The sequence below is a fragment of the Trachurus trachurus genome (genome assembly GCF_905171665.1).
Source record: "Trachurus trachurus genome assembly, chromosome: 3".
NCBI classification, from domain to species: Eukaryota; Metazoa; Chordata; class Actinopteri; order Carangiformes; family Carangidae; genus Trachurus; species Trachurus trachurus.
Window position 1 is genome coordinate 11,658,666 of NC_139893.1, and position 26,142 is coordinate 11,684,807.

Genomic DNA, 26,142 nt, shown 5'->3' on the forward strand with positions numbered 1-26,142 from the left:
GTGTTCATTGAAATGCATCATTGCTGCTGCATTAAAAAGGAGCATTTTCTACTTTCAAGTATCATTAATCCATTACAGTGAAGAAGTCTTACTGTCCAATGAGAATTCAAAGAAATAACTATTATACACATTTAAATGGTTGACTTTCAATTATTGCTTTACAATGAGCAGTGAATCACAGGTAAGTCTCAGAGAGGGAGTTCTCAACCTCATCAACACAATATAAAAATCTAAAAAGCAATCCTGGTGTGTGTCGTAAAGTAAGCTCAGCAAAAAAAAAAAGAGAAGTTGACAAGCGTAGACGAGACAAATGCGTCAATGACAGTAATGATCGTTCACAGTCAGAGGACAGCTCACAGTAACAACCCACTGGTTAATAAGGACGATGTGCTTCAGTGAATCTGAATTCCTCTTAGCTGTAATGGACATCAGACACTTTGGTTTAGCAATTACTACAGATTTTGATGCAGCATCAATGGTGCAAATTCTAGCTTATATATAATTAATAATCAGAAGTCCAAAGTTACATTTCTACTATTTCTCATTTTCCTTCTCGGCATGTAAGAAAGAGGTAACGCAAATATGATTAGTTGTTAAGCAGACCTCTACTAGGCTCAGAAAAGTGAGCCTGAAAGCCTTACGTCCTCACACAGTGTCATTAGCGAGAGTCTCTGTAGAGAGCCAGATCCTTGCTCCATTCAGAAATTTGCTAATGGGCGTCCCGTGGATGGTGCGGCGGCATAGGTTTCCCATCGGGGTGAAAGGAAAGGAGGAGGTAAGGAAGTCTGGAGGTGTAGGGGAGTCATCTGGAGAGGAGGCCTTGAAATACATTCTCCTTTGCTCTAAATGGAGGCCGCTGGGGCTGGGGAGTGGCGTGGTGCCCGGACTGGGTCCCTTATACCGCCTGAGATGGCTCTGCAGTATCTCAATCTCATCGACCAGCTGGGAGAGCTTGTGATAGGCCGTGATGGGGCCTCCTTTGGGAATGCAGGCTTCAGGAACCCAGCGAAGAAAAAAGAGCTTCCAAAGAGCCACGTGCGAGGGCATGAGCAGGGGAATCAGGAGGCCCTGCTGGTCGGCAGGTTGAGAGAACCAGTCCCTGAAGAAGCGCTCTGCTGGGCTTTCGTCTTTCACCGGTGAGAAGTCAGGCCTCAGCTCTGACACCAGGGAGCCCCGTCGTGGCAGTCCATCCTCTCCTCCTTTCAGTCCATTACGCAGAGAGGCCGGAGTTCCTCGCATTGTGGAACTGTAGGTTTTCTGCTGCAAGGACGGACACAACATTTGATTATTTTCACTTTCTCTGTGACAAACTGCAGCAGCAAACCTAACTAAGACCTAACCAGAGCTCTCTCATTCCATGTCTTCATCTTTCCACCTGCATTATCAAATCCTCATGAAGAAACATCGACCAAAGCGAAAAAGGACGATTTATTTTCTGCATGAAACCTCTGTGTGTTTTTTTCTTAAAAGTGCTGATGACTCCAAAAGAAAAGGGCAGGCTACCCATAAAATCACAGCAGCAATAAACAAAAACTGCTGACTGGATGGACTGTCCATGTTAAACATTTGCTCCATCATAAATTCTATGTATTTCAGCAGAAGTCCTGCAGAAATCTGTTAATACCTTCCAGCCTGTGGTAATCATATGAGGGCAGAGGATTAAGGTGACCTACATCAAAAATATCACTCATCATTACTGTGGAGTAGCGAGTACCAAAGGTTCAACAAAACAAAAAGACTGGTGAGCATAAAGAGGGATAATTAGTAAACATCTTTCATTTAACATGGCTAAAAACACTGACATACATTGAATATGTTCGTAAAAAAGGCAAATATATTTTGTGCATATACTGCTCTCATATACCAGTAATGCCCAGTGTGTTATACCTTTGTGCGTCTGAAGGTTTTGACCTCCCCGTTCTGAACACAGGCAGCTCCTTTGCCTACGAACATTGGGTTGTTAAAGAGGGTTTGGTTTTTGGTGGAAAACTGCTGTGACCAGTCCCAAACAGGAGGGAAATACACGGCCTGGTCCTCCCCCTGAGGGATGGCTTTATTCTTGGCAAAGTCCTGCAGAGTAAAGACAACATCATTACTTTCCTGACCACAAGCTGAATGTTTCTCCATCCATGTGTTATACACTGCACTCTTTCCTGTCAATTATCCGACACCCGCAGAAGGAAATCATAGTCTCCAACATGAGGCGATACCACAAAAACACATTGCTTTGTTACATCATGTGAAATTATAACATGTGGTTACTCTTATTCTTCCCTCACACACAAATTGTTTTATATATGAACACACTCTGACAGGTCTAATATTACAAATTCGACTTTTAAACAAACACAAATCAGATCAAGTTTTTGTTGAGTACAAATCTTTGTTTGCTTTTATTTCATCAACTACCATCCTTGCAAAATGTTACTCCCTTTTAAATTAATTAAACACATCCAAGAATGTCATAGATTAATACATATCCAAGCTTATGATTGAATAAACACATTAATTTAATTAAACTAAATAAATAAGAATACAATCATACAATCATGTGTTGCTCACCATTAAGTGCTGTGCACGCTGTTTGGAAGAATTGAAGAGGAAAGTACTGAAGAGGGGGATCCACATGCTATCGCTCAGCACTGTCAGATAGGTCTCTGTGAACTCAAATGCTGCAGGGTACTGGTTCATCATTTGCCACACACAGTCCAGGAACAGCATGAACAGTGGAGACTAGTCAGAGAGAACAGACACAAGAAGAAAACAAGATGCATGAGTGACTTCAGGAAAACCCAAAGGTCAGCTCTTCATGGTTGGATTTATTTCACTTTTAGATACCTCCTCTTTGTCGTTCTTCTTTAAGTGGTTGCATCTATCCAAGAAGCGATGGCCAGCCATCACCCACTCCTTCTGCACCAAACTCTGAAAGCCACTGAGGCTGCGATAGTGAGGGTCCAACATGAGCTGCACCAGCGAGGACACTACACAGTTCAGGTCTCTGTCTTCTTCCTCTGTACAAACATAGAATGAGAAATACCAAAAGCTTAAAAACAGGCTTTGTGCAATTTCATGGTCACTGAAAAAAAAAGTCACTAATACTAATTTGAGTGCAGTATGTTTAGATGTGTTTTGCCAGGTATTCATGATTTGGTTAAAGTCAAAAATTGTCTATCACAGATAATGGAAAAAAGAATCAAAAATCCACAATGCACAGTGCAACAGTGAAGAATACTGTGTTGCTTTATTACTGCCTGGCCTTAAACACAATGGGAACCAATGACTGGTGAAAATAACTTGCAAAGAGAGAGTTTTACCTTGGAGAATGACTGAGGCATTTTTTCCATCCAGGCAGTAGACTATCTCAGCTGACTGTTTCAAAACAGCCCTAGGGTCACAAGCAGAACAGACATGTTGAACAACTCTGTGAAAACAGAGTGTAACCAGCTTTGCCTCCAGAACAATCTATGTAAAGTTAAGAACACTGAAATATTAAGGAAATGCACAACACTTTCACAGTAACAGTATGAATAAATGTAGGTCCAGAATGTGTAAACAATTCTTAAACAAATATCTGTCCCATAAAACTTAATCAAAAAAGGTTCATCCAGGTATTGTTATGTTCCACACAGAACTATGAGAGCACCAAAGTTAAGTGAAACACTTTAAAATAATCTCTTAAAATGAGACAACTCTGGTAGTTTATAAAGGGCAACCATGCAGTGTCAGGTTGTTTACATACCGGACATGCTCCAGCCATCGAGAGTTTTCGATGGATGTGAGCCACCTCTCCTCAGACTCCTCAAAGGGATCTGCATAAAGCAAAAACAGGCAAACCATGAAAGGAAACTCCTATTTCCACAGCAAAGAAATGTGAAAAGTAGAATATTTGCAGTAGGTTTTAATTGGTACAAGTAGCTGGGCGGCTCACCGATGACACAGATCTGCCTGACTTTGACGAAGGCGCTCTGGATGTCCTGGATGGTCGGCAGGCACTTGTCCAGGTCATACCTGAAGACGTCACTCCGCTGTGGGTGGCTTTTTGTGATGGCGTTAAAGACCCTACCACAGCAAAGGACAGATATTGTTGACTGGGTTAGAGACGTCTTTGACGTAGTAAACATTGCTCAGTTTATTATAATATAGTTTACTTATTTATAATACATAATCTAAAACTATACTGTATGTTTGCTGTTATATAAAATACTGATAGGTCTTGGTAAGAGAACAGGTAGGAGAGTAAAAACATGTTTTGTTCATTTTGTGAATCTGAAGCTGAGAGCTTTGCATTACTTCTGCTCAATCTTCTTTTGCTGTGCTGGATCACATATGCTGGCCATGCGGACAAGAGCGCTCCCATTGGAGTGATTCCAGCACCAGAGCTATGACAAGGACAGAAAATAAATTAGACAGTGATCAGTTACAATGTAGAAGAGTTGCTCAGATCAGTCAAATACGAAGCTTGGATTAGAAATGTTGATGCTTGTGGTCGTTAACATGATGTCATGTGGGATAAGGAGTATAAATATAACGATAAATATTTGAAAGGGATCAATGACAGGTTGTTCTATGCAGAGTTTGACAAAAGTCAAATATTTAAAGGGGCATATCATGGAAATGTCACTTTTTGAAGGCTCTTTACAGATTTTGTGCAAGCCAAACACCTGAAAATATGTTAATGTGCAGGCTCCCTAGGTTGAAATCCACGTGGTTTTACGAGCCGTTCCCTCAGTTGTCTTCCAGTGATGTAACTATGATTCAAATTTGCATAATACCACCCCTACCTGGGAGCGGTAGAAGGGGTGGGGGCGGGCAAGCAGTGGTTCATTTGCATTTAAAGGGACAGACGCTAAAACCAGCCGTTCTGAACAGGGCTGTTTTGAGCAGATGAAAAGAGCTGTGATGTTTGATCCTTGGGGTATTTTGACCAAAGCATGTCACAGATATGTCTTTAAGACACATGAGAACTATTTTAATTTGTGGAAAGGGAGCATAATATGTCTCCTTTAATGGGGGTAACAGAGCTTTGATACTCACAGGGAAGCGATTATCAGTGAAGAACAGCGAGTGCCGCTTTAGATCTTGATCTGCCAGAGAAACTGGGACCACAGTGTACTCTGGAAGACTGAAAAGGAGAGACTGGTGTTATACAGAAATCTAGTCGATTTTATAAAATTATGATAAAATAAAGAGGAAAACACAGTTGAGAAAATATATTTTCATGTTTCCTGCATTTTCCAACATTACACCTTTCTAAGTTAAAAGGAGAAAATGTAATTGAATGTGAAATGTAAGTAATGTTTCAGCCCAATATGATGAGCAAAGTTTGGTGCAAGATATCATGATGCTATTTCTCAAGTCTTTTCTCCGATCCCACATAAAACACTGTTCAATCCTCACTGCGAAACCCACCATGATGTCACTGCTGAAGTCAGATGAATAGCGTGTATTGTCTAAAATAAAATTGCAGGCTACACTGAGACATTCACAACATTTTTGTCTTGACAAGTAACTCCTGAAATAAGCAAAAAGGGAGCACAGTGCAAACATAGTGTGTTGCCAAAAAATATCAAGTGTGAATAACGAGTGTCCGTGACAACTAAGGCTGACTGCAGGTGCTACAGATATGCCTGCAACACCCATCATAAATCGCCTACAAAAAAAAAAAAATAGAGTTGAGCTGAAAACCTTTGTGAGATGGCATAATTCTCGTTGATGGAGCACACCCTCCACTCTGAAGCACCCGTTCTCTTGATCTCCCGGTCCCAGTCTGATGGACGATCAAAAATGGGGGTCTGTAATCCTCCTCGAGGGGTGTTGCCGTTGACTCGCTCTTCTGGAAACACAGATGTACTTTGAGATTTCTTGTGCATATTTGAAGATGAATTAAATGGGGATAGTTGACTATGAACAGTTACAGAGAGACAGACGGTGAAATAATTAAGAGTACCTTTAGATTCATGGTACCGCCGTCCTTGATACTCAAAGCCAAACAGCAGATGTAGATCAGCTGGATGGGAATAGTGGGCGATAGCAAGGCAAACCTAGAGCACAAAGAGGGCAATTTTTATAGGATGTACAGTGCATTTGAATGGCAAAGTCAAACATTATGAGGGCAGATTAGGTTTCATCGCAACCACAATCAGTTCCCCGGCTCTGGTTCACTCAGAGGGCTAAATAAAATTTAAAGCATGTTCTTCAACCATACAGACACAAGAACAAGTGAAACCTGGGAAAGTAAATGTTTGACAGTCTGCTGCTCTGGGTTTACGGGGCTGAATCTCTCTGTGGCCCCACCAGAGTCACACAAAGCAGCCCATTCAGTTGTGAAGCTGTGAATAACACAAGAGGACACTGAAAAAGTGTGTGCCTGTGTGTGTGAGAGTGTGTGCAGTCGAGGCTGCTCCCAACTCTGTAATTTCCTATGGCAAAATAGGCTATTATAGGCTGGCCTAATTCCATATGTCACAAAGAGAAAAAAAAGACCTGAGCCCCATTTAGGTTCACACTGTAATTACATACATAATGTCCATAAATAAACTCAGAAGGAGTGAGAGAGGACAGACGTATTTCTATGCAGTGTTATATATTCTCTTGAAGCCAGTGGGTTACACTAAATATTTTTCACCTTTGATTTAAAATAAATGACTCTGTAAATAGAGGCTGGTCAGACTCAAAGCAATGAGACCATATTCAATCCTGTACCATGCTGTAATGTTGCTTTAAGACAAATGTGCTGTAGGTATGTGCTGTGGAGTTCCTAGTTCTCCAAAAACTACACAAAAATTGCTCCCAGATGACACGAGAGGAGATCAGACATGCAACTGTGTGTATTCACATTGGCTCACTGGCATAGTATAAAGAGATATACAGCTTCCTGACTGTAGAAGGCAGCTACAACAAAAACTCTGTGTTCAAGTCACAAATATAAATTTGTATCCACTCTCTCCCTGAATCCAGATTCCACATTTAAACAGAGAATCCGTGTTTACAAAGAATGAAAAAAGCCTGTGGACTTTTTTTTGTTATTGTCAGCTGTGTTTTGAGCTGAAAAAACAGTCACATGCTCGCATGTCTTCCAAAATTACCCAAAAGATCCTTGCAGTCTTGGTACATTCATTGCAAGCCTACTGTTACTTACCACAATTGTCTACTTCAATGACTAATATAAACAAGGAAATGTGCAGCAGCCCCAATTTTTGTAAATGCAAGGTGCTTTTAAATTAATTTATTGTGAAGGATTCTCAATGATCTAATTTCACCTGCATGTAGCTGTCTTCTAAAAGTACCACCAGTCCTCTCAAGATATCTTTAAATATCAAAATATAGTGATATTTAAGTATTTGCTGTAAACATTAATGATATTTAATGTCACCATTCCCCAGCTGTAATTACTAATTACTTCCATAAAATTAATTACATCACATCGGCCTTCCTGGACCCAGAGCAGAATGAAACATCTGTCCCTCTGATCACTCCGAGCAGGAGATGAGTCAGAGTCCCGCGGCCAGTTATGTCCACAATCAGGATCATTCTCAGTTTCCTTTGCCTTGAATGGCATTGTTCACAGTGTCTCCTATTCATTGTTTGGCGAGTGGCCACACTGAAATGCTATTAGAGAAATTAGTCACTTCTATTCAGGTGGAGGGTGAGAGGGTAACACATAAAAGTTTGTATGTTATAAATATCCTTGTTACTGAGGAAGCAGCCATAACACCCCGTGTTGCATGTGGATGTAGTGAGCTCACGAAGCCCGGAAAGGAAAAGTTTGGTCAGCAACGACCAGCAGTGAAATGGGCAGAGGAAACTGAGAAAAAGGAACAGTTCATTTTGAGTGAGAGGTGTGAACACAAATTCACTGTATATAGAATTAGACGATTTAACCATCTTACAATTTACAGCACATGCTAATTGCCTCTCACTTCCTCTTACAGAATAAAAATAAATAAGCAGAGCTAGCTCAGAAACGGACGCTACCATCTTGAGCCGGTGAGGTAATCTGGTGCCAGTTTGCACAGTAGCGATCATTCATTCATAACCCCCCCCACCCCCCCTCCTACAGTTGGTGGTACACATTATCCCCATGTCCACACCAAGAGGATACTTTAAAACCTCTGAAGTCACCATCCAGTTACTGAAATGGACAAATTGAGCTCAAATAATAAAATTTTAAGTATCACTCACCTTTTTAGCACTCTCAGGCCCGGCCTCGTCGAAGCAGAACCTAATGATGCGCAGGTCTTTGCAGTATAGGATGAGCTCAGTGGGGTTGAACTTCAGCTTCTGATTTGACCCTAATACTTTCTTCTTCCCCCTCGTATCATTTACTGTGAAGAAGATACAAACTATTAATATAAATCCTTAATTTATGCACATGTTACATATGTATTACATTTCAAAAGCTTCACCTTTGAACAGGCATCTCTGCTAAGGTCAAGTATATGCTGTATTTACACATAAAATAATACATGACCTTTACCTACACATGCACAATCATAGATCACATTTAATTCAGGGAGTAAGTCAAGCCTTGCAGAGCTGGGAGATACATTCTGTAGTATCAGTATCATTATAATTGTTCAGTTTCAGGATTATTATCATTCAGGATTTGAACTTTTATCTGGGCATTAAGACCATACAACCCAACCATAGCACAGATTGCATACTGTGTGAAGGATAGGGCAATGGTTTTTTATTACTGATCCACCTGCAAATCCCATAACTGTAATGTTTGTCTTTAGTGGCCAAGTTCTAACAAGGTCAAAAAACAAGCTGCGTAGAACAAAGCCTCATGCTTCATCACTGTAACACAACAACTTTTGCTCTTGGCAGTTGCCCTTGCACTGTCAGCAAACGACAGCAATGAGATATTTAAACAAGGCTAATCCCGGCCAAGCCACACTGCCACTAAACACTGCCTTAGCTGTGACATCACTTGTTATCAGACTGCTGAGCAGGAACTAACGACAAACAGAGCCAGTCACCCCAGCTGTCAAATATTAATGAGGAGCAGTCTGGGCCCTTCTCACTTTAATTCTGACTGCTCATGTAAAATGAGTGGGTTAGGATGTTTGATGTTAGTGCTGTAAAAACTGATTGATTTAGTGTTCTGATAACTGCAGCAGCTGTTTGATGTGAACGGTGGTTAACAGACCTAAAAAAAAACATTTTCTAATAAAAAAAAGATATTATAATATTTGATATTACAACATTGTAGATGTACCTGTAACTACTTGTTCCAGACACGTCAGGGGGATGTCGTGCTCTCCAAGCAGCAGGTGAGACAACTGGGACTTCTGAGATTAAAGAAAACAACAACAACAACAACCATGTATATTTAGCACTGCACGTGGTTTTATCACACCTATCACTTCATAAAATATTAACTGAAATGCTGGTTTGGCAGATCGCGTTAATTTCCTCAGGCAGAGCAATGATCAGGTTCCATTTTCTTATCACGACAATCTGCAGCATAGCTGGAAATGACGTCCGTTCTCTCACTTCTTGTGCGATATCACTGACAATGTAGCACAGGAAAGTACACAAGTTTTCCTTCCTCCTTGCCAGATGCACTGCATATACAGTGGAAACACAGTAAGTATTGCAGCTATTCAGCAGTGTGCTGGTGATACCAACGACTTTCACAAACAAGAAAGCTAAAGTCATACCTTCTTCTTTTCAAGCCTGATCACACTGTCAGCACTGTTCAGACCTCAAATATTCTGTTACAATATCAGCAGAAACCTCAAACTGACATTAAAACAACACTTTGGATTTCAAATACTCCCTTGAATGGCTAAATATTCACAACAGCACAGTTTAAAGGGACAACGAGGAGTTTCTATTCGGTTATAAAAAAGTCTCACGTTAATGTGGATGAATCTCCGCTACCCACACTTGTTAATGGGCCCATTTTCGATAAATATATCGTTCTGTCTCTATCGTTATTTTGTTATTATTAGTGGTGGCGGAAGTGCTGGTCGAGCCGACCAGAGTTTCCTTCGTTGCGAATCATGAGAATAACGCAGCCGCATCGCCGTTTATGGTCGGAACTACGGTGGTATGTGAACCTCTTTGAACCTCTGACTTTAATTATTGATGAATGAAAACATGAGTCCGTCTTGCGCCCGGTCAAAGAAATGTACGGTGCGCGCGGAGGCTCATAAATGTAGTGTGAAAACGCTTCGCTTTTCCAAAACTCCTCGTTGTCCCTTTAACCACTTACAGAACACACATACCTGTTTAGGTGGGGCATCTTGAGGGATGAAGGAGACCTTAAAGTTGGTGCATATCAACTTCCCCCAAAGGTCATCCTGGCTGCTTTCAGTGCTGATGCATTTCCTCACAAAGTTCACCTCATTAACTACTATCTCCCCTGGTGACAAACAGAACAGAAAAAAGATGTGAGTGTTTAGCTACTGTAAAAAAGGAAGCACATAGAAACTGGGAAATAGCGAGGCAAAGTAAAGAAATCAGGAAGAGTACTTATCTATTCCATTTTCGTTTATGACATTCATATTCATACTTGTTATTCAAATATATTATAATAATGACTGTTCTAATTCTGACTGTACATATGCATGCAAGCACTGATAATTAAAATCATTATATTATTAGAATAGAAAGGATTAACTAAACAGGGTGAAACTTAACCAAGTCGTCACATTCTTTTAACCTGTTATAATAATATAAACAAGTTAAACTAGTCTAACAGAGATTTGATCCTGTGAGCATGAAACTCTTTGTTGTTTGTTTTATTAACATTGCCTCTTGTTTTAGTGGGCAGGAAGAGAAACGACAGCAGCATTTCATAAGCTCCCAAATGTTGGTCAAGCTTATTGTGCATTAACATAAAGACCAAAACACACAAGGAAAAGGTATCACTTCTGAACCCATCCGGCCTCTACAAAACATGTCAGTGAAAAATTTTAACTTCAAAAGCATAGCAGTCAATGCATAAACATAATGTTCTTTTATGTCGTCAGATATGAAGGCTAGCAGGAAGCTGAGGTCGTTTGCACATATCACATTTTGTAATCTTTATGTAGCATGTTTGTGAAAAGCAGTGTTGCAAAACCAAAATGCAATCTTTTTTTTAAAAAGTGTGAACTACAGTACGTTACTGAAGCTGCCTACTGCCCCTTAACACAGTGACACTTTATTTATGCAATTTATGCACGGACCAAATGTGGCTATAAAAAGGTGCCCCAGGCGTTTTTAAAAGATGGGAACTGGGGCAGCAGGGTGGAGTCGTACAGACAGTCACTTCAAAGCTCTGCCTCCGAGCAGCGTGCAGCACAAGTGCTGTATGTTAACAACAAGGAATCTGGCCGGCCACATATTCATGGAACCTGTTTTTCGATCCAGCTCCAAAAAAGCAGGATAATGGAGCAACAACAACCCTTTAGCAGTGAGTGCTGTGTAGAGGACAGTGGATGGAAAGTTTGTTTTACCAACCACAACCCAGGTAGTTGATTCAAATTATCATGTGGCCTTGATATGGTTCTCTTAAGTGAAACAGGTTTGAAGAGAGAGAAACCTTAATAAGATGTTGTAAAACTGCCAACTAACATCAGTCTCTGCTTGAAGAGTTTCTACCTCTAAGGACATTTCTGCCTAGTTACTCTGAATAACACAAAACATGACACTGTGAAAAGGGTGTGTCAGGGCACTCCCATGAGGTTCCCAAGTCAACGTCTCAGTCATAAACCAAAATAAATCCTTCAAATAAAGACTTTCCTGCTGCTCTACTCGTTTGACTAACTGCGCTTGCTGGAAGACACAATAAACTGTGCGTTATTTGGCACAGATCGAAGAAATGATGAACAATCCTCGTTTTGATTCAACTTTGATAATGAAGCTTTACAGCAGTCGTTTCCCAGAAATACAGGTTATTTCCCACGCATGGTAAAAGTGGAAACCCGATGGAGAAGAGGAACTGTGCTTCAGAGAGCACTTTGCACCAATCTGCTGTTTATGCAAATATCGCTGGTAGGGGTGAGGTTTCCAAATCTTAATAAGAAGAAGTACTTGCATGGTGAAAAAAGAGCAGAGACCACCAAGCAGAAGTCTGTGATTAGAAGCAGACTGCTGACTGACTGACTGACAGACAAATATATTGACAATGATTGGTTCTGTTCCTGCCAATTCATCATTTCAATCTGCCGAAATGCTGATTTCAGTTGAGGTTACAGAACATTTCAGTTTTCACGTACCTACTTGAATTTGCTCAAGTTGAGACAGATTGTCATGTTTGTGTGAGCTGAAAAGCTTGCTAGACCAGTCTAATTAAACACTAACATCTATGTGAAAATGGAAATGAGATGACCCATTATCGCAGTCCGCGAAATGAGTTTCAGTCACTCTTTCTACTCAACACCTTGTTGGACCAGTTTAAAACACACAAATACAGTATGTATTTTGTTTGAAGTAATAAGTAACACGATAAATATGTTTGATAATTAGGCCCAATCGTGACTTTTAGATTCATTTGAATCCCTGAAAACAAAATGGACCGATTCAGAGGTCTCGAAACAAGCTCTATAGAAGATTAAAACATGAAGGCCACTCAGTGACTGTATATGTTTGGTACCATGGTACCATCTGATACAGTGTAAAAACCAACGCAGTCTTTTGTCTGGATTTTAATGTACTTAGAACTGACAACTGTATAAAATTTCCTATTTTTAGTATGATAAAATAAACTTACCTGGAAGTAACTTTGGCTCCAACTTTTTGATAGGCGGTTCAATAGTTTCCTTCACATTAGTCTGCAGAAAAAGCAGAAGTCAGATGAGAGTTAGTTAAACTAGACAGATGGTTAATGGACTATGGAAATATGGTGTCATTGCAAGCTTGGCATTATCATTTGCACTTTAAATGGGTTCCCAACAGAGCAAAGATTCAGCTGTGGCTGTCACAAAACCATGTTGAGGTTGTCATGATTTGTTTTGGTGAATCCATGTTGCATAAATAGCTACAGCCTGCAATAAGTGATGCAAGCTCTGTTTACAAAACTGGAACAATCCTGCAGCCAACTACTACTACTTTTATTACAATGTCTCCCAATACTACAATGTACAATGACATTACTCAGCAAAAGTATTTGGGCAGTCATGTGTTGTTCACTGTTAAGTGTTAACTGTACTACAGCACACCTACTGCAAGTGAATGAATGACTACAAAAAGTGCTGAATTTCAAGTTTAAGAGTGTTTATCACAGATTTTTAACACTAAGATTATGTATTAAAGGGACGACAACCCTTAAAAGCATCAAAACGGTCAAAGTAAATTCTCATACATTAGCAAAAATGATAGATGCTTCCCAAGGTAGAACAACCCATCTCCTCAAGAAGAATAAAGTCCTTATAATAATGAATAATGACACTGAATAATGTCTTCAGTTCACAGTTCAGCTCTGGGTGAAGTGTATCATTGATAAAATGTGAAATTCCTGTTGAACATTTAATCCTAGTTTGAAAGCATACACCTAGACAAAAATACAACTTCACTATAAATAAAACTGACCTGACAACCAAGACCAGAGCACGGCCGTGACAATATGATGCTCATTTTCAATCAGAATAAAATACATTTCAGTGGGGGAAAATATGTTAACTAGACACAAAACACACCAGCACTAGTTTTTAACCTTGCCCATCTGTGAGCAAACCCTTTCCCATGCTGTCTGCTGAAGTGCATACACCTGTAAGCAAAACAAATAAAGCCAAATCCACAGAGAAACCCGTCACTGTGTAATTACACTGTCAGATTTGCCATGCAGTTTAATTTCCAAGATTTACAAAAGCTGGAGAAAAACTTTCACCACCTGACAGTGCTTATTTGCCACCCAGTGACATTTTAGCCTACGAGCTTCTGCTTTTTTTCCCTTTCTTTTTTAAAATTTTATCTTTTGCAGCTATAAATTCAATTGTATATTGTATTGCATACTAATATTATTATAATAAGCGTTGTTGTTACTGTTATTGTTATCGATAATAACTGAGTTAGTAAAGGTAGTAACTTCAGGGAAGCATTTAAGTTATTGTACAGGGAGAAGGGGTGGGACTAGATAAGATTAGACTTCTTCCCACTCCTTTTTGAACATGTGTTGACTTTTTTTTTTTTTTATTAATTCTGTTGTTATTGCTTATCTGTTGTAATTGTATTTCATTTTAGGCATGTTCGAAATGTTTTGTTTTTTCAATCAATCACCTGTCGTAATCTCTAAATACTAAACCTGCTTTTATCTTATTGTCCAACCACAAACTTACAGCACAACAAAAAAAAATTCAGTCAGTGGCTATTTCTTCATAAAACTTTGATTTTGCCACATGTCAAATATCAACTTTCCTTCCGCGACAGCCCAGTCACAAGTTCAGCAGCCTAAATCTAATTCAAAAAAATGACTCGAGTCGACAGTGTTATTATTACGCCCCATCCGCAGAAACCTATAAATAAACACAACCCGTTAGTTACATACATAAACATACCTGTACAGGAGGGAGATAACACTTGAAGGTTGGTTTCATGGGTTTGACAGAGAACATTGTTTATGTCCGCCCTAACGGTGATGTTCCTGGCAAGCGCTCGGCTGCTGCCAGTGAGGAAAGAAGAAAAAGAAGAAAAAAGACACACCAAAAAGGAAAAAAAACCTCCAAGAAAGTTGAGGTCAGGCTTTAGCTGAGTAAATCCGAGCTGTGTCTGTGTAAAATATTCATCGAGACAGGCAGGGCGACCGAGGGCACTCCTCCATGTCGACAAGCAGCAGCAGCAGCGGGGTGAAAAAAGTTGACAGACGTGAACGTTGAGACGTCGGCGTTAGCTTCGTTAGCTTCGCTACTAGTAGCCAGCTTAAAGTACTACATTTAAGTTTATAAACGCCGCTCCCACGCCGAGATACAACGCTGTAAATCACTTAAAACTCCCCCGCTGGGTGTCTACATTTTCTTTCCACCTGTTATTGCGTTAGTTACCCTCCGTGACTTCCTCAAAAGTCTTAACTAATTCAGCCAGACGCAGTACCTGATGCTATAAAGGACTTAACGGCCATGTTTATAAAGAGCCGAGCAGCAGGTCCCGCCCTACTTCCGGGCTCCGCTCTTCTTCAGCTCCGATTTTTTTTTTTTTTTTTGCATGGACACTTTATCAAAGTTTCTTGCAAAGCTGAAACACAGATAACTAATATATACAGTGCTGCATGTGGCTGTAAATATTAATAACCATGTCATTTGAGAGATAAAACAACGAGTATTGTTTGTTTTTTTGCATTCAGCAAGAGTGCATCACCCATGGACTACAACTCCCATGAGACCGTGACACGACAAGAGGCTTGGGGTCGTACGTAATCCCCCCCTCCACCCCCCCCTTTTTTTTTTTTTTTTTTTTTTTTTTTTTACACAACATTTTTTTTATGCAATAACTAAATTGTATTACTTTGACATTTGGCTGTTTTTCTCAATGAAACTTCCTACATAATGGGCTGTAGGCTAGTGGTTCTGTGGGGCACAGACCAGCTGGGTCCAAGGCTCCAAGGGGTCTTTGTGCCAGCATGGGCTTCAATTTGACTATCGAAAGTCAGACACAACAAGCAGCTGTAAAACAACCACCTACAAACAAACCACAAGGAGACAACCACAGAGAGATGCACGAGACAACCACAAAGAGACAACCACAGCGAGATGCACAAAAACCTTTACAGTCTATGACAAAAACCACAAGGAGACGACAACATGAATGCGACTTCAAAGCTCTGCCTGAGGCACAGGTGTGCAACAGGTAACCAACAGCAGCAGATTAGGACTGTATAAAGAAAGGTTAAAAAGTTTATATTGAGAATTTATTTATGCATCTATACTACTACTTTTTTTCTATTCCTCATCATCCATCATCTGATAAAAAATAATTAAAGCCAAAAAAAAAAAAAAACATGGTGACTAATTAAATAAACCAGGATTTTTATCACGCTAATCTCCAGGCCAAAAAAATTTCAGATTGTCATTCAAAAACAGGGTATTTTAGGTTTATTTGCAACATAATTTTTTTATGATATTGATTTTATACACTAGATGGCACTGTTGGTTAATTAGCCTACCATACAGAATATGTATACAAGTTACTGAAAAACTGTATTATTCCAGTATTTAAACACCAGAGCTCTCCACACGTTGAGTCCCAGAGACACCAATTTAAATGCTGATGTTTATGATAATCAGAGTTATCAGTTTGGTACAGTCCTTGAATTACATTATTCTTTAAACACTGTGAAATACTCATTAGCATCAGTGGTTAATTTGCTCATAAATATTTATCACTTTCTCATTACTGTACCTCCACGCAGAATTTCAAGTTCACCGATCATCACTGGACCCAGCGATGCACCTCATGTACACTGGTGATCAAAATGGTAAGACAGCTTTTTTTTCCTTTTTTATAAACTGTGAGACAAAGTTAACATCATGGTCAATGAAAAAATGTTCCAGTCATTTGTCATATAATCAATTCAGTCTAATGTGACAAAAATTGCAAATAAAAGGTAAATTGATATCTATATATTCAGCGAGGAACACACTGAATATATAATATAAAGTTCCCAAATGTACTTTAATGTTTACATATAGGAAACCGAGTTTAAGATACCAGCTTTCTTGCACAGTTTGTCCTCTTTGTGCTGTGTTCAGCATCATATTAGAGAACAGCACACAAAGTAAACACACAAGTCGAGCCAAAAGCTGTCAGGATCAAAATACTGGTAGACTTGACACTTGAAAAGACAGATGAGCCAGCACCGGAGAAAGAGGGTGGCATTTATACTGAGGCCTGATGGGATAATTAGGACCAGGTGTGCAGGTGGGGGCCGGTGCTTGGTGGACAGATGGGGAACAAGGTTTGATAGGTCAGAAAAGATATGAGACACTGGGACAACAGACAAACCTTAAAAAATAATCAGGATTGTCACTGTGGCGCACAGTGTGTTCCCCCATACTCAAGCAACAATTTTGCACATCAGACCTACTGCTGATGCAAATTAATCAACCTCATTTGTATTAAAAATGATTGAAAAATACATGTTGGAAATCACGTTGCATTATATTACATTACACCAACAACCAAATCATGTTGAAAAGTAATGTTAAAAAATTCTTCCTAAAATCGCCTTTTCAAAACACGAGACAACCTGCTGCACAATGGAAGACTAAAAATGTATTAAAATGAAAAAAAAAGCTTCTTATTGGCATTAATGTCTTCAAGTAATTATGATTTAATGTTTTGTAAACATGTAGATCGTAAAAAGCTCTCATCATCAACATGGGATGGCATGCCAGTGTGTGTGGATGCTGATGATAAACAGAAATTTGAAAAAGAAAAAAAAGATGTGCATAATGTGCCAATAAACACTATTGAACACCTGCACTGATTTTTTTTCTAATGCTCTTGATGCAAAACCACCACTGTGCTGTGACACACTGTATCTTAAAGTGTTTTCATAGAGAAAACTGCCTTGTCCTTCAACGTCCACTGGGTGGGGACATAATAACACAGCATCAACAGTATTACCACCAAATCTCTGTCTTTTATACACACACATTAGAACAGCTGTTTGTCTGCTAGTGCTATAAGTGCTGGTGTTGTATGTGATTGAAAAAAAACTTGCTTACGACAGCAGCACGCTCTCTCACACACACACACACGCATACATACTGTGTGGGCCTATGTGTCGACTGCATACAGAGGCGGCCTGTTAGACAGGTTACACCCAGAGAGTCGCCTCTCTGCCCAACATCATTTCAAGGAAAGCCTCAGTCTGGCTGGAGACGGGATGTGAGAAGTGCATAGTGGATAGATACCAGTGCCACCCATGCACTCCAGAAGAGAAGTGACTGATTTACAGCGTAGAATTTAGAAACCTTTAACCTTTTAAATTTGCCTGTTAAATTTATGCCCAGCAGTCAGATTTAAGATTAACACTGTTATAAATCAAAGGACATGATCTGGATATAAACCAGTGATACTGAGACACTAAGTCACTTGCGGTCCCTCAACTTTGTATGAAGTTTACATGATTACTCCACAGGCTGCATGTAAAGAGGACATGGCATCATGCAGCTCAGACTCATTTGTATTGTTACATAACCCATTAACTTGACTGTGAAGCAGTAAAAGGCATCATTTAACAAAGACGACAAACAAGTTAAACCTGTTTTTACTACATACAGTGGTGGAGTAGGTGTACATAAGTAGCCTACTTGTTCTCGTTGAGTATTTGAGTATTTCCATTACTTTTAGTTTTACTCCACTCCACTCCAGAGAAAAATATTGTCCACTACATTTATTTTGTAATTTTAGTCACTTGCTACTTTGCTGATTCACATAGGCTAAATGAAACAAAATATGACCAACGAACAAATAAAATCATCAAAATCAAGATAAGACATTTTGATGCTATAATTTTGAATGCATGACATTTAGATTCAGTGAATGAGACCTCTGGAGTATATCTACTTACTTTCTCCAACACTGACCGTGTGATCATTATCCCTCAGGATGTGCTGCAGCTGACAGCACAGACAGTGAGTGTAGATGAAGTTCATATGTTTTGTGTTGGTCTGTTTCAAGTGTGTTGTTATAGGAAGTCCCAGACAGAGCCGCGCATGCCCAGTTGTTTTACTCCCAGCCACCTACTGAATATTTAAGCATTTTCCACGCTCGGCGGCCTGTGATTGGACCCTCTGGCCAAGTTTCCTGTGTTATGTTTGAGAGGCGATTTTTGAGGGCACTGCTCGACTCTTGGTGTAAATCACAAAGCAGCTCGCCTCGCTGTGTGGACACTGCTCCGACGCTGTCAGAGGGGAAAAAGAGTCGCGGGATGGACGGAGGACACCGCTGAGGAGCCGCATCCATGCTGTCGGGACTTTACCGGGAATATTTTCTGTAAACGTGGATTTTCTGTTTTCTTTTTTTTTCTTTTTTTTTCTTGTTGCTCTTCTTGAACAACTCAAGAGTTATTGAAACGCGGTGAACTTCACTGAGTCTCGCACAAAGACTGGATTGCGACCAGAGAGGAAGGACTGCGACTGCTGAAGCGAGAGGATGGTGAGTTGATGTTTACACTTTTATCACACACTTTGTTTTGTACAATCAATAATAGGCTATAATCCAAATATATAACTCCTACGTTTAATAAATATATAGCCTATACTGATCAATAAGTTGTATTTTTTTATATTTGTGAGCTGAATTTGTAGTCATTTAGTTATTTTTTGACATATTATCTCATATTTATCACCAGCCCTGAGTCACAGGCTTGTTATGGATGAAGTGAAGGTTAATTAGAGAAAGCAGTGACTGGCACTTAAGAGAGGTGTCATTTTAAAAACATTAGTCAGGTGCTCTGGGTGCAGTCCTTTCTCAAAAAACCGGTTAGTCCTGGATGGGGAGGCAGCGAGCGTCAGGTGGAGAGTGTCTGCTGTGTGTGTGTGTGTGTGTGCATTACATGGAGACAGGTTTTTCCTGGTTACTGGATGCCATTCCTGACACGCCTAGAGCTAAGTTATGGAGGACATTGTGTGGCCTCATCGTTTTGTTTTGGCAACATCTCAGGTCACTGTCAGCATGACGTTTTCACACAGGCTGTTGAACATCACACCATAGGCTACAGGTTGATGCTGCACATTTCTTACAGCAAAGATACACCACTTAGCCTAATTAAAGGTGTTGTCATTTGCCTAAAGTACACAGAGAGTATACTGTATGTTTGTTTTAGGTTTAAGTCCAGAATATTATACAAAATTCAAGTCATCCCATATCTCTATTGTACATGTTTGTGCATAACAGCATCTTCAAACCTGTTCACATACATAGGCTACATACTATGTGTATTTGAAACGTGTGAGACTGAAACCTGTGAGCATCCTGCCATCTTAAACGTTGTATGGAAACCTGTAGGTCGAGTTACCCAGAGAGGAAAACCCCGAAGGAGCGATCAGTGTAACAGAGCATACAGTAGCCTATGTACTTGAGATATGACAGAAAAATGAATAGCAATGTATTCATGAAATAGTCTTGCTTTTATTCTGCTTTTGTAAAGCTGTTATCACTTACACAGTCTGTTGGAGTTGGAATTTTTACTGCAGTATTTTTTTGTGTATTTGCCTGTGAGTGAATGAGCAGGAGCTGATGTTTTCCTTAGGAGCTCAGAAAGTACAACTCCACGGCAATGACTGAAAAGTGAATGTAAAAACAGCATTGAGGGAGAAATCGCAAAGGAAAAAAGTTTCAAGGACTGTTTCCAAGATGTGGTCAAAGGTTTTGTCTTCAGAGATTTTCAGAGGAAGTGAAGGACGATGTCTGTTCGTGTAGAAGAGTAGACAAGAGAGAAAACTGTCTGATTGTCATCCTCGCTGTCTGGAACAGCAGACACCAGCATCGCTCACTGGGTCCCTCTCTGCTGCCAGATGCTGAATGCTGAATGTCGGTATGACAGCAGATGGTTTGCATTAGTTTCTCCTACAGGGAGGTGCGTACCGAGCAAACCCCCTCTCTCTCTCCCCTTAATTTCAAAGCTGGCGCTCCATTTTCAAACCCATCACTGCTGTAGAGATTTGCTCAGGAATTCAAGCTCCTCTCTCTGAAAACAGGACGAACACCCATTCTGTGGACGCTGGACCTGGGGAACTCGTTAGGCTTGTTGCTGTGGTTCAGTACAACTCACACACTCCTCCTGATCAGTTCCATACGTCTTTGTTACAGAGCTACAACTATGTTTTCACTGCTTTACTGCCTGTGATGACGGACCTCATGAGTGTTGACTTCTCTTGCTGTTGCACTTGTAAATCATTCTGCATAAGCATATAAAGAGCACACTGTAAATTCAAATTATCATCTACCATCACGTTTTTCTCTTTGTATTGGTTTATGCAACTCTGCATGCAACTTTTTTTTGTGGAAATGTCCACAACTTTTATTATTCATCTTTAAATTTATTGCAAACAAAATTTGCCCCCTCTTCAAGTAATAACTTTTTTATTTGTTTATTGTTGTGCAGTAGCTGTCATTGCTGCCAAATTAAAAAATTAGAGGGCCATGGGATGTTGCATAATCTCCACAGAAACCTAAAGCTTCATAAAAGTATATTCCTAATCCTATTTATATTCATGTTTCGCCATTGAGTTATCAAGTGGTGACATGAAGACCTCCAGTGTTGTTGTAACTGTGAAATATTATATTGTGAGGTGGTGAGGATCCATCGGTTTCCTCCCCCGTCAGCAGTGCGGTGTGTGTGTGTGTGTGTGTGTGTGTGTGTGTGTGTGTGTGTGTGTGTGTGTGTGTGTGTGTGTGTGTGTGTGTGTGTGTGTGTGTGTGTGTGTGTGTGTGTGTGTGTGTGTGTGTGTGTGTGCACCAGGCGATGCAGCTGCACAGTGTGGCTCTGTGTGTATCCTTCAACTTTGTTTTCAAAGTGGACGCTTCATAGTAGCCTCGCTGAACTCTGATGTAGTACTCTTTTCTAGTAGTCGCTGAGCAGAGGATGCAGACAGCTACTTCAGCTGATCACCAAAATGTTGAACTGAACTTTATCCTGTTTGGTCAATAATTACACAGCTGTAATGTTTTATGGAGTTATCCTGGGGTGCAAATTTAAACACATACCGGCTAAAAATGTGTTTATTTCTTAGTTTGTGTTTGCTCATGAGGAGCAGATGCAGGAACAGATGAGATGATAAATTCTGCAGAACAGACAACTTTTGTTTTATTTTTAAAAGGTAACATAAAGGAAAACCACATGCTGTTGTAAATGCTATTTATGACACAACACAACCACTCCATCATGCAATATACTCTTCATGTCTGTTTAGTTTGTTTTCCTTGTTCTTAGATCATAGGCCACACAGTGTCCTGGTTTAGCTGCCTATTTGCATGTATGACTTCCCCTCGTCATGGACAGGGAACGCGGTCCAGCTCTCACAGCTGTGCTCTGCTTATCTGCTCCAGTAGTTTACCATTGTCACATGCCAGCCAGCGTTTGGCCTCTGACTCAGTGACTGACCTCTCACTCGGTCCAGTGGAAACCTCATTTGTCTTCATGTTATATTCGGATCAGCCTGTAGATTGCTATTGTTTAACCTTTTACTTCCACCTAGAGACACTGCACCAGCACAGAGACTTCATATGAATAAAAAAAAAATGAAGTGTGATTATTACGGTTGAGCAGAGAAGCAACTGAATTCTTACAGTAACATTTAACCTTAAAATGTTCCTGCTCTGCTGAATACACTAGGACCATTAGGTTAAAGTGGGATGCCCCCTTATGGTTTTGATTTTCGAAATCTAGCATTCAAGAGATGTTTCTTTATCTTAGGACAGTTGTAACATATTTAAATTAATAATTTGCACATGCATCACTTTGGCACACACCATCTAAGAAGAAGCCGCAGAAGCAAAGGCAGTGATTAATGAGGAACTAGAGCTGAGTCAAAGCTTTTTAAAGGTGTTGTATAGAAAGGCATGAATGAATCTGCTGGAAACAAATGTCAGAATTAGCTGGTTTGAATTAGCTTGTCTTTTTCTGGCACATGTCCCATGGCAGGGCTGAGTCAGTGTCTTCCTCACTGTGGAACCACACAGTCACTGAAGCATCAAAATAGTATGAACTTCAACTTGATGTTATTTTCATTCAGAACAAAAAAAACTACAGTTTGTTTATTCACTCACCAGGCCAGTGAAGAGTGAGCATTAGCACTAGATAGAGAGGACGTTACACACTCATCTTCATTCAGTTTAATTTTTCCGCCTGTAGCTGAATGACACACAATGAGACCACATGATCTCTTTCCTGAGCTATCTTTATCAGTTGGCTAGTTATGACCCCCTTTTTATGCAGACTTCAGTAGCACAGATAACAATATGGGTCATCACTTAACTGTAATGTTATCATGTAATCACTTAAGTTCTCTGTGTGGAGTTTTCTTTTTGTGAATAATAGTAATAATATCACTAAGAAGCCAAAACAAATGGTTTGGATCTGATCAGCGTTGGGTTTGGCTGCTTCTGTTGGATTCCTCATATCATTGACAGAACCGGTAACTTACAGCAGCTAGGATCACAATAAAATTAATAAAACTGGATACATTTCCAGAATGAAAATAAAATCAAAACGTTTTTTTTTTTTTTTGGTTCGTGGAGCTTTTTATTACCCAGCAGGGTAACGTGTTTCCTTAACAGCAGCTTTATTTTCTGATGATCTGATTAAAATGTGCTGCCTGTAGTTTTGTAGTTTTCAAACTTTGATGTATTTCTTCTGAAGTCATCACCTATAATTTGATATACAGTCATTCATCAAATGACACACCTCCTACTCCTCCTCTTTGGACATTCATCATGAGCACATCTGTACACATCTGTACACATCTTTATGGAACACTGCTCTTTAATTAGAAGAATTACAGTATACAGTGTCAACCAGTGCAGAGTGGTGCTGCTATCACCACGTACGGGGAAACAGCTCAGTGATTTTGTTTGTGTTGTCAGTGCATGAAACAGCTGAGTCATTCTTTCAGCTGCATTATTACTGCGTTCACTTTGGTGGAGTACAAAATCAACGTCATTAAACTCCCATTTAGCTATCGCATGCAGGCACACCACACCCTTTCACGTTTTACATACATAAGGAATGATTAATAACAACACCGTTATCAACCCTCCTGTGTGACAAACGAAGACTTCTGGGAAACAATTGTTATTCACTGAAACCACATCTTAGGTCTTGTCTGACCCTCTGTGACCTTTCTCACAGTAACGCGACGTACCTTTGACCAGCCTTGGCTTCTCAGTCTGTAACCGCATTGTACTCACACACTCCAAACTGTTTTGTCCCACAGCAAAAGAAACAAGTCCTCCTGGAGGTTTATCTCTTTTACCAGATATTAGATGTCAACCAAAAATCACAGATGCAGTGTTTTTTGTTCAGAGGGCAGCCACTCTGATTCAGCTGGGAACTCTCTGGGAGACCTTTTGGAGACAATGACTTTTATAATTACAGCTGTGTGAAAACATGAGCTGGTCTCTTAGTGCTGATAATAGAGGATCTTTCTCTTCATGGTACAGAATAAAATAATGGAGTCATTGTTATTGTAACCAAAAACAAACAGGGCCTGATATGATATTGTCAGACCTGTGGTTGTTGAATTTTTAACAACCCACTTCATAAGATGTTTTGTTTCCTTTAATGCTGCGATTTCATCTTTATTCTGTTACTTTTTTGGTCCAAATGTAGATGTGGAGACTGTGATTCTCCTTTTTCTAGTGAAGGATGTGATGAAATAATTCATGGGCTGCAGAAAACACAGAAAGTCCTGCCAAGTCTAGTGTCATTTTACCAAACCATGTACTGCTTTGTTGTTACGCACAATTTCCTCTGTCAACTTTCTCCTCCATTTTCAAGTGACAGATTAAAGCAGGCAAAATTTATGTCTTAACGTGTATTCAGCCGCTGTAAGAGGAAATACTGATTTTCACTGTTGATGTTTATTTACATTCAACCACTACTTCGGCTGCTTTAAAGAGAAAATACAGCACTCCGTGACATGTTTCTTGTCTAGGATTTCAGCTGAGCTCCACCCAAAACCACATTTTCTTTGATATCATATTTTATTAGCAACCTTACCGCTGTTGTCATCTGTTTAAGAGACCGATTCAGTTTGATGTTTGGAATAAAAGCCTCTCAAGTTTCCACAGTTTCTATACTTGGATAAAGAAAAGTGCTTTTACTGTGAATCTTTGTGTAGTTCAGTCCGAGACATGTTAAAAGTCATCCAGTATCTGTTTACTCATGATCATTATGTTCTCTTTCTCTGGGAGGGAAGGTGTTCAGCCCTGCCCTGCAGGCGCAGCATTGTACTGTAGCATCATCGCAGCCACTCAGCTCTCATGTTACCGAATCCTAGCAGATCAATATTTTTCTTTTCATTCCTCCCTTTTATGTGACCTCCAGCAGTTCGGATAACAGCATGACTTGTCTTGTCATGGGCAAGGCCTGCTGGCTGCATAATTTATGTTGGTGTCCCAATTACATGCAAGTGACCAAGTCGCCATTCAAATGAACAAAGAACAAAGTTGCAGAGAGAGAGAACTGGTGGTCTGTGCTCGACACTGTCCTCTACTGCGTGTGCAGGTGGCGATTATCTACACAGGAACTAGTTCAAGTTCATAAATGCCACATTTCCTGTGAATGCACTTTTTATAATTTGGCTTTGGTTCAGTGTCTTTGTATCAGTCGGAAATTATTATAACCAGGATATGGCAATCTACATTTCATTTTCTATGATTGACAAGACAATGCCTCTCGTAAGTCTAGTGAGTTGGGGTTCGACCACGATAGTGACTGCGTTGTGTGTGTGGAAGTGAGTTGGGAAAGTGCCAGTTACCTTGTTGCTGTGGTTTACACTTGCAGGGGGTTTGTGTGACCCTTTTCACTGAATTGTTATTTCTGTGTCAGTGTGAGTGAATGTTTTACAGGGTACCTTGAGTTAGTTAGAGATAGTGTGATGTCTGAGGCCGTTAGGTGCTAAAGTACAGCTGATATGTTTATCTTAACTGGTATGAAGCAAAATTTTAAAATCAGTCTGGATGTAAGAAATCACACAAAAACGCCACAAATTCGAATCGAGATCACTGTCAGATTGTCACGTGTCAGATTTTATATCCCAGTGCCATCATGAAAGTAAAGTTCAGTTTCTAGCTGAGGGTGTTACCATGTCAACAAGCATCATTTTCACTTTCAGATGGAAATGTCTCTAGACCTTGGCCTTAGATACAACAGAAAGTGGCTGTGCCAACTTTTGGCCACACACAAAGAGAGTAACGTTGCAGCAGGTCAGGTTTCTACACCGGTCAGATGCTGCGTGTAAGATGCTGGTACTGTTGCATGATTCAGACAGAGCAGTTGATTGCCAGTGATTTCCAAGTGTTTGTATAGACAACAGTTTATTTGCCATGTTTAATATGTGAGGCTGTTGGTTGGCTGTCCTTATACTGTAATCATGACAGACTTTGTAGACATATCATTTCATTCTGCTGGCAGGCAAAGCGACAGGTTGTCTCCTCTCCTCATATGTGGTGTTGAAACAGGTATCACAAAATGTGTATTGGCTT

General features: G+C 40.0%; 2 protein-coding genes across 6 annotated transcripts in view; one reads left to right on the forward strand and one right to left on the reverse strand.

The window, feature by feature from the left end:
- Positions 1 to 492: 492 nt before the first annotated feature.
- On the reverse strand, positions 493 to 15,306 carry mtmr10 (myotubularin related protein 10). 4 transcript variants are annotated; one of them, XM_083998857.1, is made up of 16 exons: positions 14,490 to 15,305; positions 12,707 to 12,767; positions 10,236 to 10,372; positions 9,221 to 9,290; positions 8,182 to 8,324; positions 5,948 to 6,041; positions 5,686 to 5,833; positions 5,035 to 5,122; positions 4,291 to 4,379; positions 3,929 to 4,059; positions 3,740 to 3,809; positions 3,315 to 3,385; positions 2,839 to 3,011; positions 2,563 to 2,733; positions 1,888 to 2,070; positions 493 to 1,260 (listed from the first exon to the last, which is right to left on the reverse strand). In XM_083998857.1, exons 1-16 carry the CDS (start codon positions 14,544 to 14,546, stop codon positions 646 to 648), a joined length of 2,301 nt encoding a protein of 766 aa, XP_083854983.1. In that variant the 5' UTR covers positions 14,547 to 15,305; the 3' UTR covers positions 493 to 645. The 4 variants fall into 4 exon arrangements, with proteins under 4 accessions (XP_083854983.1, XP_083854982.1, XP_083854981.1 ...); XM_083998856.1 differs by having other exon boundaries at positions 493 to 1,257; positions 9,221 to 9,293; XM_083998855.1 differs by having other exon boundaries at positions 9,221 to 9,293.
- A 3,430-nt stretch (positions 15,307 to 18,736) lies between these two features.
- myo1ea (myosin IEa) overlaps positions 18,737 to 26,142 on the forward strand; it is a 50,670-nt gene continuing 43,264 nt past the window's right edge. For both annotated transcript variants that reach the window (XM_083999468.1, XM_083999469.1), the window contains exon 1: positions 18,737 to 19,089. In XM_083999468.1, the coding sequence (XP_083855594.1) occupies positions 19,087 to 19,089 (3 nt within the window). In that variant the 5' untranslated portion in view covers positions 18,737 to 19,086. The remainder of the gene's footprint in view (positions 19,090 to 26,142) is intronic.